The 18,002-nt window shown below is 47.7% G+C and overlaps 1 protein-coding gene across 2 annotated transcripts; it reads left to right on the top strand.

The window, feature by feature from the left end:
- The first annotated feature begins 549 nt into the window (after positions 1 to 549).
- On the top strand, positions 550 to 18,002 carry SCN3B (sodium voltage-gated channel beta subunit 3). Of its 2 annotated transcripts, none has more exons than XM_052786456.1 (7): positions 550 to 683; positions 2,945 to 3,307; positions 10,659 to 10,822; positions 12,990 to 13,215; positions 14,245 to 14,383; positions 14,990 to 15,086; positions 15,591 to 18,002. In XM_052786456.1, exons 3-6 carry the CDS (start codon positions 10,724 to 10,726, stop codon positions 15,051 to 15,053), a joined length of 528 nt encoding a protein of 175 aa, XP_052642416.1. In that variant the 5' UTR covers positions 550 to 683; positions 2,945 to 3,307; positions 10,659 to 10,723; the 3' UTR covers positions 15,054 to 15,086; positions 15,591 to 18,002. The 2 variants fall into 2 exon arrangements, with proteins under 2 accessions (XP_052642416.1, XP_052642414.1); XM_052786454.1 differs by lacking the exons at positions 550 to 683; positions 2,945 to 3,307 and adding an exon at positions 8,781 to 9,094 and having other exon boundaries at positions 15,591 to 16,258; positions 16,355 to 18,002.

Below are 18,002 nucleotides of genomic sequence, written 5' to 3' on the forward strand. Positions count from 1 at the left end.
TAGGAAGTGGTACTCATAATAACGGCCTTCTGGAAGCATTGTGCCAACGTTCTGTATTTCTGCATGTGTGAGAGCGATCGGGGAGTGTACATAACTTGTTCTTGAGTTGGACAGCCCCATCTCCAGCGCTAGAAGGAAACTGTTTCTATTTCCAAAATAAGTACCATCCAAAAAGTTGGGTTTGGTTTTGTTTAGTTTTGATGGTGGACAGGTGATAATGGCACCTGACCCTTAGGACAAAGAACGCTCTAGAACTCGATTCATCCTCCATACGTTGCTGGCAGTTGGCACTAATTTTTAGTCCTTGTCAAAACACAGACTGGAGCTGATGACCTAGTTTCAGCTGACCTTGAAATAAGCAACCTCTGTGATGTTCAAGCAATTACATCACTCAGGTAGCTGGCTATCCTGTCTGCTGGCTGAGGAGCTAAGGGTGCTTTTGTTATGCTCTGTTCAAGGGCTGCTGGTGGAATTGAATTATTCCCTGTGCCTTCTAGCTTGTCCAATCTCACAGACTTTTTTTGATTTCTTATTTATCTTTAGGAACTGGCTGATACCTGGCAGGAACTCACCAAGATCTGTACCTGATATCAACATCTACAGATTCATTCTTCTCAAAGCACTGGGTTTTTTAATTTTGGCCAAAGCCAGTGTTTTGTATAGTCTGTAGTTCCGTGTTAAAAGTAGTGACTTGCTGTAATTGGTTACTGCATGCAATACAGTCTGTTTTTGTGTAGTGTCCTCTCTGCTCAATGTAAACCACCTGATCTTTAGAGGCACCATGGAGCAAAGACTAAGTGCCCATCAACTGGGCAGTGAGAGGGGACAAGGGCAGGTAAAGCTTGCAGATAATGGTACACGAGTTGGCAAGGCAGAGGCAAAGCAGAATGTAAAGGCTTCTGTGGGAGGGGCGGGAGTTGGGCAGGGCAAAGTGGGCAATAAGAGGTGAAGCAGGAGGAGTGAGGGAGAGGAGGAAAGCAAGGCAAGCATGTGGAGTGGAGCAGAGTCGCTACTGTATTCCAGGGTTCAGTCTGCAGAACAATTTCTGCATCCCTCTTGCTTTTATCGTGTCACAGAAATCTAATTCTAAAGCTGGCATAGAGATTGTGCATCGCTTAAGTCCTTTATGGCCAAATGCTTTTAGAATTTGACAGGCACCAACAGAAGAGCTATTCTGTTGCAGGGATTTCATGGTTTTGCTAAATCCAGAACTTCAGATCTTTGAGGTGAAAGGGGAGTATTTGCACTTGCACGCAAAGCGTTAAGTATTGCAGCTGATTCGGTTAGCATGTGTGACTTTTAATGTAGGTTTGTACCCCCATTTTTTCTAAGAGAATTGATGTACTTCTGTAGAGTTTCACAGTAACTGGGGAAAAGGTGTAAGTGATGCAGGCACATCACCTATTTGTGGATAAATTAAAGAGAGTTTTCATAGAGAAATTATTTTAATCAGTCACCAGTTGGGACGCTGAAGAACTCACGGTCATTAAATCATGGGACAGAAAGGCTACGCTGAGCTCTTAGTCCAGCATTTGTAAAAGCATCTTGTCTGTGATGGGGACTCTCTGAGGTGAATAATTAACAGTAATAACATCAGATGACAAGTGGATGCAGCTAGCAAAATAAGGAGAACGCAGAAGCAGTGACGCAGTTTCTCTAGCTGTAAGATCTGTATTGCCTGAAAAATATCTCCGAATGGAGGAGCTTGGCTTTACCTCCGGCGCTGCAGAGGGAACAGCGCTATCTGCCGGATCGGCAGGAACGGTGCCATTGGTCTCCAGGATTGCACAGCACAGCACCAGGCGTATTTTACCTCTTGCCCCCAGCACACGCTTACGTACATACGTACGTACACACACACATATCTGCGTGCGCATATGTGTTTCTCTCTCTCCCCTTCCCGCCTGCCCGCCCCCCCCCCCCCCGGGGATTTCTCCATGTAATCTCTCCTTTCCTGTACAGTTTTTTGTCTCTGGATGGAAACCTACGATTACTCTAAATTTGTTTGGGTTTTTCTGGTTGTTTCTTTGTTTAAAGTTCATAAAACAGCTATTGAAAGTAAGCAAACTGTAGCAGAATACCTAGCCAGGAGAAGGTGCCTGCTTAGATGCTGAAGTGCTGTCGTGGTTTAACCCCAGCCAGCAACTAAACACCACGCAGCCGCTCACTCACTCCCCCCCACTCAGTGGGATGGGGGAGAAAATCGGGAAAAGAAGCAAAACCCGTGGGTTGAGATAAGAACGGTTTAATAGAACAGAAAAGAAGAAACTAATAATGATAATGATAACACTAATAAAATGACAACAGCAATAATGAAAGGATTGGAATGTACAAATGATGCGCAGTGCAATTGCTCACCACCCGCCGACCGACACCCAGCCAGTCCCCGAGCGGTGAATCCCTGCCCCCCCCCACTTCCCCGTTCCTAAACTGGATGGGACGTCACATGGTATGGAATACACCGTTGGCCAGTTTGGGTCAGGTGCCCTGGCTGTGTCCTGTGCCAACTTCTTGTGCCCCTCCAGCTTTCTCACTGGCTGGGCATGAGAAGCTGAAAAATCCTTGACATTAGTCTAAACACTACTGAGCAGCAACTGAAAACATCAGTGTTATCAACATTCTTCACATACTGAACTCAAAACATAGCACTGTACCAGCTACTAGGAAGACAGTTAACTCTATCCCAGCTGAAACCAGGACAAGTGCTAGCAAGGAATTCCCTTTGAAAAATGGTGGGATTGAAGGAGAAAGTGACATTTTACAGATTCAAAGCTCTGTGTAACTTCCACTGTTTTACACAGCACCTTTGAACTTGACTGGGGAGATGTTCCTCACTGTCAGAAGACAAAAGACCTTTCAATTCTGTCACATTGAAGCTGGAAAAACTGTTTCTCCTTTCTCTTGTGTGATGTCTAATGCATTACATACGTGCTTGTCATTTTAGGTGAAAGAAAATGGCAATTGTGCTACTAGGAGGAGAAGGTTGGAAACCCACAGGTGGAAGGTGCAGAACATAGCCAAAAACCAAAAAAAACTTATCTTTCACAATGGGAGACTTGATTCTGCAAGACAATAAGTATATCCGGCCAAACATCTCCAGTACAAAAAGAGTCTCTTGGAATCCTTCGTATTGCCTGGACACCTGTGAAAACAAGCCACATTTGAGAAGTAGCCCAGAGCTGTCTTCTAGGGGACTTGGAAATGAACTTAAAGGTGTATGCCTGTGTTTATTGACAGCTGGGAGGAGATTCAGCATTGTTCACCGTTTAAGGAAAAAAGCAGCAGCTAGCACTTCAATCCAGACGAGGTGAGACAGTAACACTTGCTGAATGAGCTTTTCTTTACAAAAACGCAACCATTGCATGGTGCTAAAATAATTGATGCGTTTGTGTATTTTACTAGCAGTAAGAATTCAGAAATTAACTGAGCGAATGTGAATGAATATGTGCGGCAATCTGACACGCTAATGGATTTTCATCCACTGCTAAAGTGAACGAGCTGAGGAGAGGCCCAAAAGCATATCTGTGAAAGTGCCACCTCATTAGACTCCAGAGTGGTAAAACAGCACTTCAGTTACAGCGCACAAAGGCTTGCCTGTGTGCATATGCACTACTTGATTTTATTGGCATTGAGTCCCAGAAAACAATACCCCAAAAGTACCTGGACTGACACCAGGGCTTAGAATTTCCAGGATGTATACAATAACACACCTCTAAATATGGCCTCTATTAAAGGTCTGAAAAAATGTGTTTATTTAGTTGCTGACCACAAAGTGTTAGCAACGTGCAGGAATGTAGCTCAGTGCATTTCTTGGACACAGAGGGAAGACTTTTCAACCCAGCCTTCAGAGCGCACCTGCTGCTCAAAGGGATCCAAGTCTCCAGACCCTGCCAGTCCTCTGTGCATGCGCAGGCTTTGGCTTATGCAAGGCTGTTCTGCGTTTGAGGAAGTATTTCTCTGTCAGGGAGCACCGTTATGAAAAGCATTAAAGGCTCACAAACGGCTCAGGCAGTCTGCTTGCCAGGACAGTTACTTCTTGTTCACAGAAGGGAGGACTTTGTAATATCCAGTCCTTCTCATTCTTAGTCCTGAAAGGAAAACAATTCTCAGAGCCAAGGATAAATAGAGGCAAGTTGAATGGCCTGTTTTTTCTCTGGGAGATAAGGGTGGCAAAGGGACTGTGCCTTGCAGATTCTCAGCGAAAGCAGAAAGGGAGAGCAGCTGGCATTAAAGGGTCAGAATATTGCCCATCCAGAACAGAGGCCTTGGAAATCGGTTGGACTCCTCCACAGGTGTGAAGGAAGCTAAGCCAAGCTCAGGTAGCAGCAGTAAATGAAGAACATGCACTATCTGTATATAGTGGAAAGAGGTCCCGCAGCATGTATGTGACAGAAAACAGAGCAGTTGTTCAGTATGGAGTATAGCTTTCAGGAATCATCGGGGTATGCGCATGGGGAACCCCACTCCGTTACATTGCATGGGGAAATAGATCTGGCAAAAAATGATGCAGTGCAAATGCAGGCAGGTATTTGTTTAGAGAGAGCATGTAAGATAGCACAGTCGCTCTGGGTACCTGCATCTTAAGAGCAGTAATGGGGGCCTACCTTCTTGAATACTGGGGGTGGGGGGAGTGAGAAGGGAAGGCAACTGGGGCCAGGTGCAGCTGAATGCTGCAAACCTAGTCCCCAGCACTGGGAACTGTGCATCAGCTGGAAAAGTAGGTCTACAGATGGAAAGATGTGTGAAGAGTATAGCTGGAGTTGTCTGTAGTGTAGAGTATACGATGGGGATCCAGATGTTGGCAGGTACATGGAGAAGGCACTTTAAAACTTGAGTGTGAAAAAGAGAAAACTGAATGAGCTTTTATAACCCTTCAGGCACCCTGTAAAGGCAACTAGAGAAGTCTTCCCTTGCTACAGATTTTGGTAGAATGATTTTTAATGTGCGTGGGAAGGATGCCTATGTCTATTAAATTCAATGTTTTTAAATTGGTATACATTATCCTGTATGACTTTTCTGCAAACCGTTAGTGGTTTCATAGTGGCTAGAGGCTGCTCTGTGGGAGCCAGTGTAAAGGGGGCTTTCTCTGGTTTTGTGCTGTTTTTCCCAGCAGTTCTGCATCGGGGGATTGCAGCACTGTTATTTGGTTGTTGCCCAGCTCTGGTGGCCTTGAGGTTGGGATGGTTGTCTAGGAGCGGTTGATCCCAGTGGTGTGTATGTGTTGGCTCCTGACAGTCAGGAGGGGCTGTGGAAGGAACAGGCTTTGCTGATGTTTAGCTGCACAATAAAGAGGACATTTGCACTGAAGCGAGCTGATGTGATTGCGGATGGCAGAGGAAGCTGCCGAGATGGCTGTCACAGGGAGGCCAGACACGCAGGTTTTGTGTTCCCACTCCCATAGCCTGTCTCAGGGACCATAAGAGTGAGGGATTAGTGGGGGCAGGGTGCTGAAATTATTTTTATCTCCTCATCTTGTTGTGCCTGTGCAAAAGTGTCAGTCTTCTATCTTTTTTCCTTTTTTTCCTGTTTTTTTTTTTTTTTCCCTGTGAAGCATTAACTGGGTGGGTTGCCATAGCAACCCCCGCATGATAAGTTGGGCTGCTTCTTGCAGCATTCAAGATTTCTCTCTTTCAACATTCAGTCCCCTTCACCATTTCCTCTGGAGTGCCAAAATGGCTGATGGCTTTGTGGTGCTGAGCATCCTGTGCCTGAAGGGTTATGCCTGTCCCCTAGCCTGTTTGCTGGAGGTGTCAGGGCTCTGTTGGGGCAAGAAGGAGCAGCTGTGCATCCTTGGTTGGGTGGGGTTTGAAGAATGTGTGCTCTCCATCTCTTTCGCAGCACACCAGGGCTGAAAACTGAAACAGGCTTCCAAGGTGGCATCCTGTTTATTTGCAAGTTTTCCTCAAAAGGGCTGGGTGGTGTTTGTTGCCTGTTCAAAACAGGCACATGGAGACATTGGAGTGGTTCCCAGCTAAGCCCAGAGTATAGCAAGAATAAAAGTATCTTATCATTTCACTCTAAAATCATACAGTACCCCTGAATAAGTCCAGAGAATTTTTTCTTAAAAAAAAAAACCCAAACAAACCACAGGTTCTGGCAGTTTAATAAACGGGACTGACTACAAGTACTTATTTCAAATCACCTTTGCTTTTGTCTGTAGTACATGAAGCATGCTCTAGGTGAAGAATAAACTTCTCCAGAGCTGGGGGAGAGGGCGTGATCTCCCATTTGCTTCCCTGGCCTGTGGATTTTTGTGTTACCATCCAGCCAAATCCAAGCCCAATTTCACCAGAGTTTTTCTTCATCTCTGGACCCCATTTCCCTTCTTTAAATAGCAGCTAGAACACCAGTCTAGCATGAAACGCTTGAGGTCTGTACGTGAGGGATTCTGAGGGACAACTCATTACTTTTTTAGGATGTTTGTTTGTCACTAATTTAAATTGGTTGGCAGGTGAGTTCTGGAGTGCCTGGGGTTAGAGGAGAAAAAGGCTTCTGTTTCTACCTGGGGGAGCAACAAGGCACCTGACAGCAGGGCTGTGCTAAGGCAGGAGTAGAAAGGGTTGAAGGGTCAGTCAGCGGCTGCCGACTGAATCAGCATTGTAGAGCTGCTGCTGTTTCCTCCTAATCCTCTCAGACCCTCTCTCCCCCGCCTGGCAGGATTCTCTGTAATAGATGTAATTAGAGCAGCCATAGCACAAACAGTACAGCTCTGCTGATCCGTGTTCTGTGTTTTCTGGCAGTGCACCTGGCTTCCTGAGAACAGATGTGATTTCTACTGTACATCATGAAACAGGTGGTTGTCAAATGAGATAGCCGGGGACATTGTCCAGTAGTTCCTGTATCTATAAAAAGCCCCCACCATCAGCACTCATCGGCCATGCACGGGCTGGATTGTAACAGAAGAGTTAGGAGCAAGTCCTGTGGCTTAGCACGCCCTTCCTTTGTTGAGTTGTTGTGAATATAGCTAAGGGGCAATGGGAGAAAAGCAAATGGCTTACTGCAGGAGGTTACATCCTTCCATCATCTCTGGGCATCGTGGCTGCCATTTTGTCTTCCGGTGGAGAAAAGTCAGATTTTAAGATTTGGATATTCATGATGGATGGCTTCTAAGGGGGGAATCGGCAGTATGTTGCTGGCATCTGCAGGCCGCTGACTCGCAAGCTGTTGGTCTCCGTAGTCACCCCTGGCTCCTGGAGATACGTACATTAAACAGGTCTTTTTTTTGAGTAGTTTGCTGGTAGGAGCACACAGTAACCCAAAGAAGCCCAGGAGCGGGGGGGGCAGCGAGTGAAACCTGATGGCCAGCATGTAGGGACTGTTGTGGGTTTGGTCAGTCCCTGCCGTAGTACTTCAGGGCTGCAAAGGTTTCAGGGGTCACAGCCAGACTTGGGCTGGAACAGGGCAGAGTAACCTGTCCAGTCAGTAAAATGAAGCAGAACAAGGAATTGGGAAGATTTCCTTAGCTAGGAATTACTCGGAGTTGTCACAGTAGGCTATAAAGGGTGACATGGAGGCAGTTGCTCTGCTTGTGGTTATTGGCAGATGATGAATGCAGCTTGATGATACAAACATGATCAGAGGATGCCTAGGAAAAGTGTTGGCTGCCTTTGTTCTGTGCCTGCTTCGCTTAATCAGTGTAAGGACCAAACTGCGTGTGTGCCCCCTTAGCACCAAGCCCCCGGTGCCAGGCCGTGCCGGGAGGCCACAGAGCCATGGTAGTGACCACCGCCAGCAGTGTTGTGCCCAGCTGAGAGTCCATGGGCAGCTGAAGGGCTCAAAGGTGATCCTTTCTGATGGCCGCAAATTTCCCTGTTTGGGTGGGTCTCGCCGTCTGCGCTCTGAGTTTTGGCACTGCACGTTGCTCACGTGCCGTTCTCTGATGGGGTCGGTCAGGTTTAATTCGGTAGATTGTGCTGTTTATTGAGCTGCCATCAGAGCAGATGCTTTAAAAAGAAGGAGCGCATTTAGCAAGCGCTTCATTTTTCCCTCTCTGTCCACTGTGACCTTCAAAGTTGGAGAAGCACTTCGGGGCACGGTGGCCCCAGTCCAAGCAGAGGAAGCCCAGCCTGCTGCTGGCATTAAACTCCTGGGAATCGGACTAGAACATGAGGAGAGAGGATTTCCCAGTATTTCCAACTGTGACCTTCGGAGAGCTGTGCGAATGTTAGTATTAAACTGATCAGAGGCGGAGGCCTCTCCATGACCCCGCATGGATAACTCTCCCCCCGCTCCCCCCCCCCCCTCCCCGCCTCGGCTTTGTTTCAGAGGCCGGACGAAGGATGCCGACTCTCCGGCCCCTCTAGCCAAGCTCCGCACTCCGGGAAGGAAGGGTGCCCCGGAGCTTACCCCGAAGGGGCCGAGGAGCCCGGCTAGCTGCTGCCACGGCGGGGGACAGCCGAGCCCCGGGCTCCTTCGCCGCCGCCGGGAGGGAGGGAGGGAAGAAGGAGCCCGGCGAGCCCGGGGCCGGGGCGGGGGGGAGGCGCCCGCGCATGCCTGCCGCCGGCCGTGCCCCCCGCCCGGGCTAGGCTGGGCTCCGCGCAGCCGTTGCCGGCCGCGGCGGGCAGGGAGGCTGCGCCCCCGCGCAGCGATGCGCTCTCCCCCCGGTCGGAGCGGAGAACAAAGGAGCGCCGGCTGCCGCCCGCCGCCAGCCCCGGGCCGAGCCGCGCCGTTCCCCGCGGCCACCTGCTGCGCCGCGCCCCGGCGGAGCCCGGCGCCTCCCTGCGCGGAGCGGCGGCCGCGGTAGCGGGGTCGGGGCGGGGGGGACGACCGGGGCGGCGGAGCTGTCCGGGGTCCTGTCCGTGGTGCTGCCGCCGGGAAGCCAGCCCAGCCCTCGCGTGGATCCTGTGCCGCGGGGGAAAGGGCACCCTCGGATCCGAGTCAGCCCCGCAGCTGCTGCGCCCGCCCCCGGCTCCGGAGCGACAGGCGCGGCGCGGCCCCGAGGCATCCTGTTGCGCCGGGTCCAAGGCGAGGAGGGGAGAAAAGCGCCGTCTTCCGACAGAGCCTCTTCACCGGGCGGAGGTTCCCTCCTGGCTCGGAACAATGGCTGCGCCGCCAAGGCTGGTTTGTGCGTCTTCGGTCGCGTTGGTGGTCTGGGGTAGGTGCTTCCGTTCCGTCTTGCCTTCAGCCAGGTTCTCCACCACATCTGGTGCTCGCCTCTTGCAGGGTGCTGCTTCAAAGCACCGCTTTTCCTAGCGAGGCTCCCTTAACGCTATTGTGAAGACCAGCCTTCGAAGTGGCTTTTTTTGTTTGCAAGAGGAGAAGGAAATGACATTCACGCGGAGTTAGTATTGATGTAACGGAGTTAATACGAGCAGAGACAATACGTTACTGCTAAGTAGACTTATGACACAAAGTGTATGCTTTAATACGCATGCAAGTTTTTTGCTGTTCCCTGTTAGCTGCTGTTCTGACATTTGCAATGTAATGTAACATTTAGTTGCCTCGGGGAGGATGCGCAAACCGTTGAGCAGTGCATGTTAGTGCTAGTTTTCCATGCAGTCTATATAACCTGGAGTAAATCATTTTTTTGCCATTACGGTTTTTCTTCTACAACCAAGAAAAGGTTGGTTAGTTTTGCCAATACCGCTACATTTCATGTGCACGTATACCTACAGCTCTGTGTGGGGGTGCGTGTTGGCGTGTACGTATCTGACTTAACCGGAGTAAAGCATGATCCCATAGCTTCTTCCGTATTGCTCGCAAAAAGCTGGTGCTACCCATGGAGCCGGTAGTACGGGAGAATTGGAATCTGGCTATTTCCAGGATTGGTCCTGGGGTAATACAGTGCTCCAGAGAGTGGGTTAATGCTATCTCAGAGGCTGGGGAGGAGGGAGCAGCCAGCAAAGTCAGCATCTTCAGTGAGCTAAACTCTAGGCTTTGGAGACAGGTTTGGACAGGCAGAACCCAGTATTGTTTAGCCCAGGGGACAAATGTCAGCAGCAATTTAGTCTGAGATGTCGTGCTGAAGCATTCCTATTCTTATCAAGTATTTAGCTTCACAGGCAATGATTTTTGTCTTATTTGGGAGAGCAGTATTTTATAGTTGCCAGTGTTAGCACAAATCCGATTGGAAGCATTTTGAACAGGAATGCATGTAAAATCAATAACTCCTCCCGCTGCCAAATTTACTCAAGTCCGATCCCCTTGGTTCCCAGCACTGCTTATGAAACCTAGAAACAGGAAGGCTGACGAATCCTCCCAGTTTGTTTTGAACACGTTGCCGGATTAAAACATCCAGATCTTTTAACTTAGCACAAAGAGCAAGCTGTTCCTCCACGCTTGAATTCTGGGCTTTCTCTCATACCAGACTGTAACTGCTACTGTAGCAGGAGCATGCTCAGCATGCATGGGAGAGAACAAACAATGCCTCTAAAGTGGCATTAATTACTACGGGAAAAATTAAAGTTGTGGTAAAGCAGATGCTGGAGAGGTGGATCTGCATGAAGTGATCAGCCTCTGTTAATTATGAATTATTTATATCTCAGAGAAGAAAGCTTGGTAAAATTTGACATTTGAGACTTATCTGTTGTCAGAGGGTGCTAGTAATGAATCAAACTGTTTTCCATTGGGGATGATGTGATGATGAATGCTGAGACGTGGATAACTGATGTCTCTCTAATGCCATCTTATGCTTCTTCTCTGCTGCTCCTTTTCCCTAGCTGGTTTTTGTTCTGCAGTATGTGTTGAAGTTCCATCAGAGACAGAGGCTGTCCAAGGAACGCACATGAAGCTACTCTGCATCTCCTGCATGAAGAGGGAAGAGGTCACAGCCAGCACGGTGGTGGAATGGTTCTACAGGCCGGACGGTGGAAAAGATGAACCTGTATGTATGTTTGGTAGCTGAGTCCTTGTTTTCATAGGTCTTTCTGTGAAACACAGTCCAGTGAACTCCTGTTGGGAGAAGCCAAAAGGTATTTATGAGAGTGTAAGCTTGTCCTGCGGCAGGCTCCCTAAGGAAGACCGTATAAAGGAAGGAGAAAGACCCAAATATGAACCAAAGCTTTCTGCCGCACTCTTATTCAATGCCCGGCAGGCTGCTTTCATACCATGGAGGAGAGACGAGCTTAGAGTTCAGCTCCAAGCTGCAGATCTTCACAATTTCTGCAGCGTTTTCACCCGGAGGTACCACAGCACCAATTTTAAGCAGTAACTAAAGTGTCTTTTCCTCGCTTAGCTGATTTCCACACTTAGGCACAGCATGAACATGTGGCAGGAAAAGCTAGAATCTATTGCTGAGTTCAAACGTTTGGGGTCGTACATACATGAATGTCAATTTCTAGCTCCATTCCTTGAATAACTAAAGTTTAGTATGTAAGGAAATCAAGAAGGGAAACAGAAGTATGGAGTGACACCTGGCACCCTTGGCCAAGTCTCTTCTTAGGACACTTCTGAATCCCAAAGCTGTTCTTTGAAGGTTAAATTGGGCTCCAACAAATCTGCAGGACAGGATTTACTTCTTTTTGCCTCAGAGAAAGCAGTGGTATCCTGACTGTGGGAGGATCTCTGTGAGTTGTTTTGGATCCCTGTCAGGAAAAGGTAAAATTCATTTTCAGGGTGAATCAAAATGGGAATCATACGGACGCAGGGCAACTGGAATTCAAGAAAGAATGGTAAAATGGAGAGTAAGATAAAGGCTGAATGCACACATTTCTAGCTATTTTATCTGAGTATGAAGCATTAGATCGGTAGTTGCATTTCATCGCAATTGAGCAGGGCCCGGCAAGACGACAAATATTCTCCTACTGTCTGAGAACTAAAGGGACCGCGCTAAGGAATGAGACGGGAATTAACTTTCGGTGACCTGGGTGACACATTTGCCGGTGGCAACCCAAAGAATGCTAACAAAGTGAGCCGGGGCGGGCAGTTTAATGATGGGGACTGTGGTCAGTGTCCTGGTTTCAGCTGGGATAGAGTTAACTGTCTTCCTAGTAGCTGGTACAGTGCTATGTTTTGAGTTCAGTATGTGAAGAATGTTGATAACACTGATGTTTTCAGTTGTTGCTCAGTAGTGTTTAGACTAATGTCAAGGATTTTTCAGCTTCTCATGCCCAGCCAGTGAGAAAGCTGGAGGGGCACAAGAAGTTGGCACAGGACACAGCCAGGGCACCTGACCCAAACTGGCCAACGGTGTATTCCATACCATGTGACGTCCCATCCAGTTTAGGAACGGGGAAGTGGGGGGGGGCAGGGATTCACCGCTCGGGGACTGGCTGGGTGTCGGTCGGCGGGTGGTGAGCAATTGCACTGCGCATCATTTGTACATTCCAATCCTTTCATTATTGCTGTTGTCATTTTATTAGTGTTATCATTATCATTATTAGTTTCTTCTTTTCTGTTCTATTAAACCGTTCTTATCTCAACCCACGGGTTTTGCTTCTTTTCCCGATTTTCTCCCCCATCCCACTGAGTGGGGGGGAGTGAGTGAGCGGCTGCGTGGTGTTTAGTTGCTGGCTGGGGTTAAACCATGACAGTCAGCCAGAAACTTGCAAGAGATGAGGCCTGCGAGAGCCACCCAAGCTTTGTTCTTTTGATGTGCCGTTTTCACACTCACATTTATCCTGCAACACCTCCGTTTCAGCTGAATATCCCAGGGCTTGCCAAAAATGACTATTTGTTTTTGCTGTATTTATTCTGTGGGTCCTTCTTAAGATGATCTTAGGTGCAGTGACCGAAGGCTTGCAGGATCCTGGTTTTTAGTTCCACTGCTGTTCTTTTGTGTCGTTGTCCACATGTGTGTCTGCTTTTCTGTGCCTTAGTTTTTCTACCTCTGTGATGGAGATAATTCCGTTTGCTGTCTTTTGTAAAGCAGTCTGAAATTTTGAGGTAAAGGATGATAGAATGTGAGTAGCTGCTGTTACTAAGGAAGCCATAGCCCAGAATATACCTGTGCGCAGCTAGAGGATGACAACGTTGTTCCTTGCATATGCTGTGTTGTTGTCCGAGATACAAGTCAGTGATTAATCAGAATACCCTTTCACATTTCCTCACAGATCTACAAGTACGAGAAAAAGATCCATGAATTTCCAAGCCGCTTCAGTGGTCGGTTACAGTGGAATGGGAGTAAAGACATGCAGGATGTATCCATCACTGTGCTAAATGTGACCTTGAACGATTCGGGTATCTACACCTGTAATATCACCCGCGAGTTTGAGTTTGAGATTCACCGACCTCTCTTCACAAGCTCCAGAGTGATCCCCCTCACCGTGGTGGAGGAGGGTATGAAGGATTGGGAGAACGCGTGTTGTGCCTTAACTCACCATGGGTGTCGCCATCCAGGGATATAGCTTTTCATTGCATTGCTGGAGAGGGGAGGCTGAGCTGCCAGATAATTGTGTCTGTCTTTGCCACCAACAAACACTACACAGGGTCCAGGAGGAAAGATCTGCATTTTGCTTGCCAGCTGCAGGCTCTTTTTAGGCTCAGAGTGGTTGTGTGTGAATATGGGAAGGTATAATGAGCTGGGCAGGCTGGGACAACAGCTGGGCAGGCACAAGAAGCAAGAAAAGGTTTCTAGTTTCTCCGCTCAGAACCCTCGATTCTCCCCTGGCGGCTCTAGGATGCTAGAGCCTGTGCCAGGCTACCTGTAGCGTCTGCTTCATTGCTTTCGCCCCCTCCCTCTTGGAATGACTCATTCTCCATTTTGATATCAGTCTTTTGCTTCCACCCTCTCCCAATTCCTCCTTCCCTTTGCAGTGCTCCTGAGTCTTTCTGTTCCTCTTTGTTTTACTCAGTTCAGTGCTGAAATCCTGGCTTCTTAGAAATCAGTGGGAATTCTGCTCTTCTCTCCAGGGAGGGACAAGAGCTTTTAGCCCTCATCTTGTTGTGCTGTGTCTTCCCTTCCCTTCTTCCCCACAAGCATTTCAGTGTTTTGATCTCTTTCAAATCACTGGCAGCACAATACAGTCAAGTAACACCAGCGAGTAGGACGTGCAAAGGAAACAGAGTGTGAAGATGAGATAGGCTAACGGTGAGCAATCCGTGTGAATGTGTGGGTGGCAGAGAATGCAAGACACATGCAAGTCTGTGCGGTGTTCGATTCTGCTGGAAACAGCGGGATTGCTGCTGGCATATCCTGTTGGCGGCCTCGCCTGTTCCCTCTCTTTTGTCCCCTCGCAGTGTAGTGGCACCTGGGTATCTCTGGCAAGGGGGGTTAGGAAGGATTACAAGGGTGGAAAGTGTCAGTGGAGCTGCTCTGCTCCGATAGCTGCATATAAATGATCAGAGATTATATCGTTTTCTTAACAGCTGGAGAAGACTTCACCTCGGTCATCTCTGAAATTATGATGTATATTCTGCTGGTCTTCCTCACCTTATGGCTACTGATAGAAATGGTCTATTGCTACAGGAAAGTCTCTAAGGCAGAGGAGGCTGCCCAGGAAAATGCGTAAGTGTGAAAACTCTCCAGATGTGAGCTGTTCTGCGAGGGTTCTTTGGATGTCTCAGTCCAGATCAGACTGCAGGAAGACAGAGCTTTGCTATTGCACGTTTCTAGCTGACGTTTGCTATGTCTGAAATCATTGTGGTGTCTAGGAGTACCAAAAGAGACAGTGCACTTGCACAATGCACCAGGTAGGGAGCGTGGCCACAGTGCATGGTATTGTGAAGTGGCCCAGTTTGAACTGTGCAGACATGCTCTCCTGCAAGGCCTGCTTTCAGAGATCTGACTCACAGATGGAGTTGACACAGCAGAGATGTTCCGATTTTTATGCTGGCCCGTTCCCACCTTTCTACATACTTGGCTTGGATAAGGGTGCTTTTTGTACACTGTAGGACAGCTGTGTGTGTAGGATTTTACAGTAGGGAAGACTCGGTGTCTGCTCCTAATTATGTCGAGGAGAGTTTCCCACTGCAAGTTATCTTCTACAGGTGACGTTTGTTACCTTAGAGATACTTATAGGCATTCAGTGTCTCTGTAAGGGTGAATGGACCCAAACTGGTTTTTGCGCTGTAGCACTTGAGGTTATGCTTTCCTCCTTCCCTCCAACTACAGGGCAGACTATCTTGCGATTCCATCAGAAAACAAGGAAAACTGTGCCGTGCCTGTGGAGGAATAGCAGAGAGGAGTCAGCGGAACAAACAGCACCAAGGTAGGTGACGAGGAAACAGTCAATCACTGCTTCTGTCTGTCAACCTTTCAGCCTTGCTATAGTGGGTTAGGTGTGCGTGGGGCTGGAGAAAAGGCGGACGGGAGACTCCTGAAGTCTGGCTGTGTTCCTTCTCTGGAGCTTCCCCAGTGACCTTAGAAGCAATATAGGTATCTTTAGGTGGTGGGTGTACTAATATTATTTTAAACCCCTAAAGAACACGTAGGTTTGCTTTCAGGCCATGGTGTAATTACTCCTCCTTTGCCCGTTCCTGTGGATTTGGGAATAGTCACTGTCCCCTGCAGATGGGGAGCTGTGCTCAGGAGGAATATAAGGGCACGATTTCCAAAGGAAGCATCTGCTAGGAAGGACTTTGCGTGCAAAAGACCAAAACCTAGATCTTTTAAAGTCTTGTTCACATCCTGTCAGTTATGCTAATTATATCACGATCCTCACTTCAGTAAAGTCAAATGACTCGCACTCCAAGAGGAATTCTCTCACTTGCAGGGGCTCTGAAGACAGAAGGACCGCATCATGCCAGCCAGGTTTGAGGGGGAGCTCTGCGCCGTCAGGAGGAAATACGGGGAAGTGTAAATTCTCTTCCGTTTGCCTTGGACTCTGTACAGCCTTGACTTTGGCCTCATGACTCCATTCTGAGCTGCCAGCCCATTTGCTAAAGGACTCTTCTTTTGAAGCATGCTGAGCAAAGGGCACAGGGGTGCGGGCAGCACGGCTCCTTCCCAAGTTTCAGTCCCATCATCATGTTAATGGCTTTGTAAATGTTAAGTGTCATTTCTTAGCTGCTGTCACCACCTTTATTTGCTAAATATGCTAGTTCTCCATTGCAGAGGTAAAGGGTATGTATTTCATGTTACTCTGACCTGCAGGACTGGGAATGAGGTCATCTTAGGGTGATGTTCCACCATATGTTACAGCCCAAGCAGTCTTATCAGTGTTAAAACAGGAAGAATTTAGTTGGTTGTTGCTCAGTAAGTTGCTCTGGACTTCGGGCTGCCCATGCACAGGCAGAGTAGGATGAGGACTGTGATGCATTAGAATTGTTGAAAATGTGTAGTAGGAAGGACGAGTCCCTGTGCCATGTTCCCACTTGCTTCTGGAGGAGGGAACTGAGAACATAGATCCTGAAGCACTCCTACTTTGGGAGGCAGTATGACGTAAGTATAAGAATCCCCTGTACCCCTCCTCCCCCCCCCCCCTTCACTTAGCAAGTGTCAAAATTCTTAGTTCCTTCCATTTGCCTTGCATAGCAGGTTTACTCCTCAAGTATGCAGAGACACAGTGATAGGAATAACCTGCGGAGCCACGTTCTGCAACAACAGGCAAGCCAGTAGGACAAGGTATGCAGTTCACCTGTTTCTGGGGAAACCCCCGAAAGGAAGACAGTCTGATAAGTAGGCAAGGAAAGTAAATAGGATGCACAGCCCTCACAGGAAAAGGATGGACAGCTTTGTAAAATGGTAGTACTTTTTGTAACTGTGATAGTTTTCTCATACTACAGTGTAGCACCACCTAGAGGAATAGATAGAAAACGCTTATTTTTTCCTAGTTGATAGTAACTCTTTCTTGTGATAATTAGTCACTGGTTTGAATAGTCAGCATTCGTTCTAAGAAGTGATCTGCTGCTGCACAGGAATCAGGCTGTAAATTCAGTGTTTCCCATGCAAACTTACCTTTTCAATTGTAGTGGATTAAGCAGAGTAAAATTTGTTTTCTGGCCTTAAGTGTAGATCAGTTGAGCTCAACAACTAGGATTACAAGGAGGAAAAAAAGGCAGAAACATTGGCCAGGGTGGAATTGTACCTTAAGACAAAATGGGGAAAGGTTTGTATTTTTCATATAACAGATGTTGTTACATCCCTGCTGCAATGGAGCCTGTACTGCTTGCAAGAGTTGACAAATTTTGCTACACTGACCGCTTTTAAATAGTTACAAAGTGCTTGTGAATCAAGGCATGCTTCCCACCTATGGAATTTCCTCTGCTTTGTTCTGCTGCTTTTTATGTGTTGCTAAAATCACAGAAATTACTCCATTTGTAAGAAGTCAGTCCCAGGCCAGATTTCAAACTGGCAGTTGTTCAAAATTCCTTTTTTAGAGTGGGTGTCAACTTTAGTAAACTACTACAATCCAGAGCCGAGTCTGGCAACTTGAGCGCATTTTCCAGATGAAGCACACTTGTAGTCTGGGCATTGGTTCCTTAAAACTTAATACCCAAAAGGGGAAAAAGCAGCTCCTCTTCTAATTCAGCTGGATGTCTTCATTTTCCCTAGGCCAACCTGCCTGGCCTCGGGGCAATTTTGGGCATAATCCTAACTCTAAACTCACAGCAACAGAGGAGGGACTAGATTGCAACTCCAGTGTTTCCGTCACTGACCGCGGCATTGATGCCCACGGTGATTTTTAGGTAAGGTCACGTAACCTCTCTCCCACTTCAGTTCTGCTCCTCAGTCCCTGTGAAGCATTGATAATTGTCTGGTGTCATAATGTTAAGTCAAAAAAGGAGTAAACTGAGAACTTCTCGAGAGCTACCTTAGGTGGTAGAGAAGGGCCGTCCTCTAGTCCTGCACCTTCCGGTATCTTACATGCATCTTCTTAAGATGCTCTTTTTGGACATAATCTTTCACTTTTCCAGTTCCTGCAGACAGATATGACTATTGCCCTCTGTTGTTCTAGGCAGGAGAAAATGGTGTCTGAATTTTGCTCGAGATTCTCATAGAAAAAAAAAAAAACAAAACCAAAAAAAAAGGGGGGGGGGGGATTTTTCGAGGGTGGTCTTAAAGGCAGGCTGTGTCCTGGAAGAGATGGTCCTGGTTGGTCTCTGAAAAGACTCTCTCTGTATTTGGAAATGACAGAAGAGACTTTAGAATAGGCAGGATAATAAAAAGAACAAAGCACTCACGA

The sequence above is a fragment of the Harpia harpyja genome, chromosome 4, assembly GCF_026419915.1.
Source record: "Harpia harpyja isolate bHarHar1 chromosome 4, bHarHar1 primary haplotype, whole genome shotgun sequence".
Classification (NCBI taxonomy): Eukaryota; Metazoa; Chordata; class Aves; order Accipitriformes; family Accipitridae; genus Harpia; species Harpia harpyja.

Coding starts and splice junctions, on each gene's coding strand:
- SCN3B (XM_052786454.1), top strand. CDS start 9,040: ATGGCTGCGCCGCCAAGGCTGGTTTGTGCGTCTTCGGTCGCGTTGGTG. Junction 10,823..12,989: donor ACGGTGGAAAAGATGAACCT/GTATGTATGTTT, acceptor ATTTCCTCACAG/ATCTACAAGTACGAGAAAAA. Junction 13,216..14,244: donor CCTCACCGTGGTGGAGGAGG/GTATGAAGGATT, acceptor TTTTCTTAACAG/CTGGAGAAGACTTCACCTCG.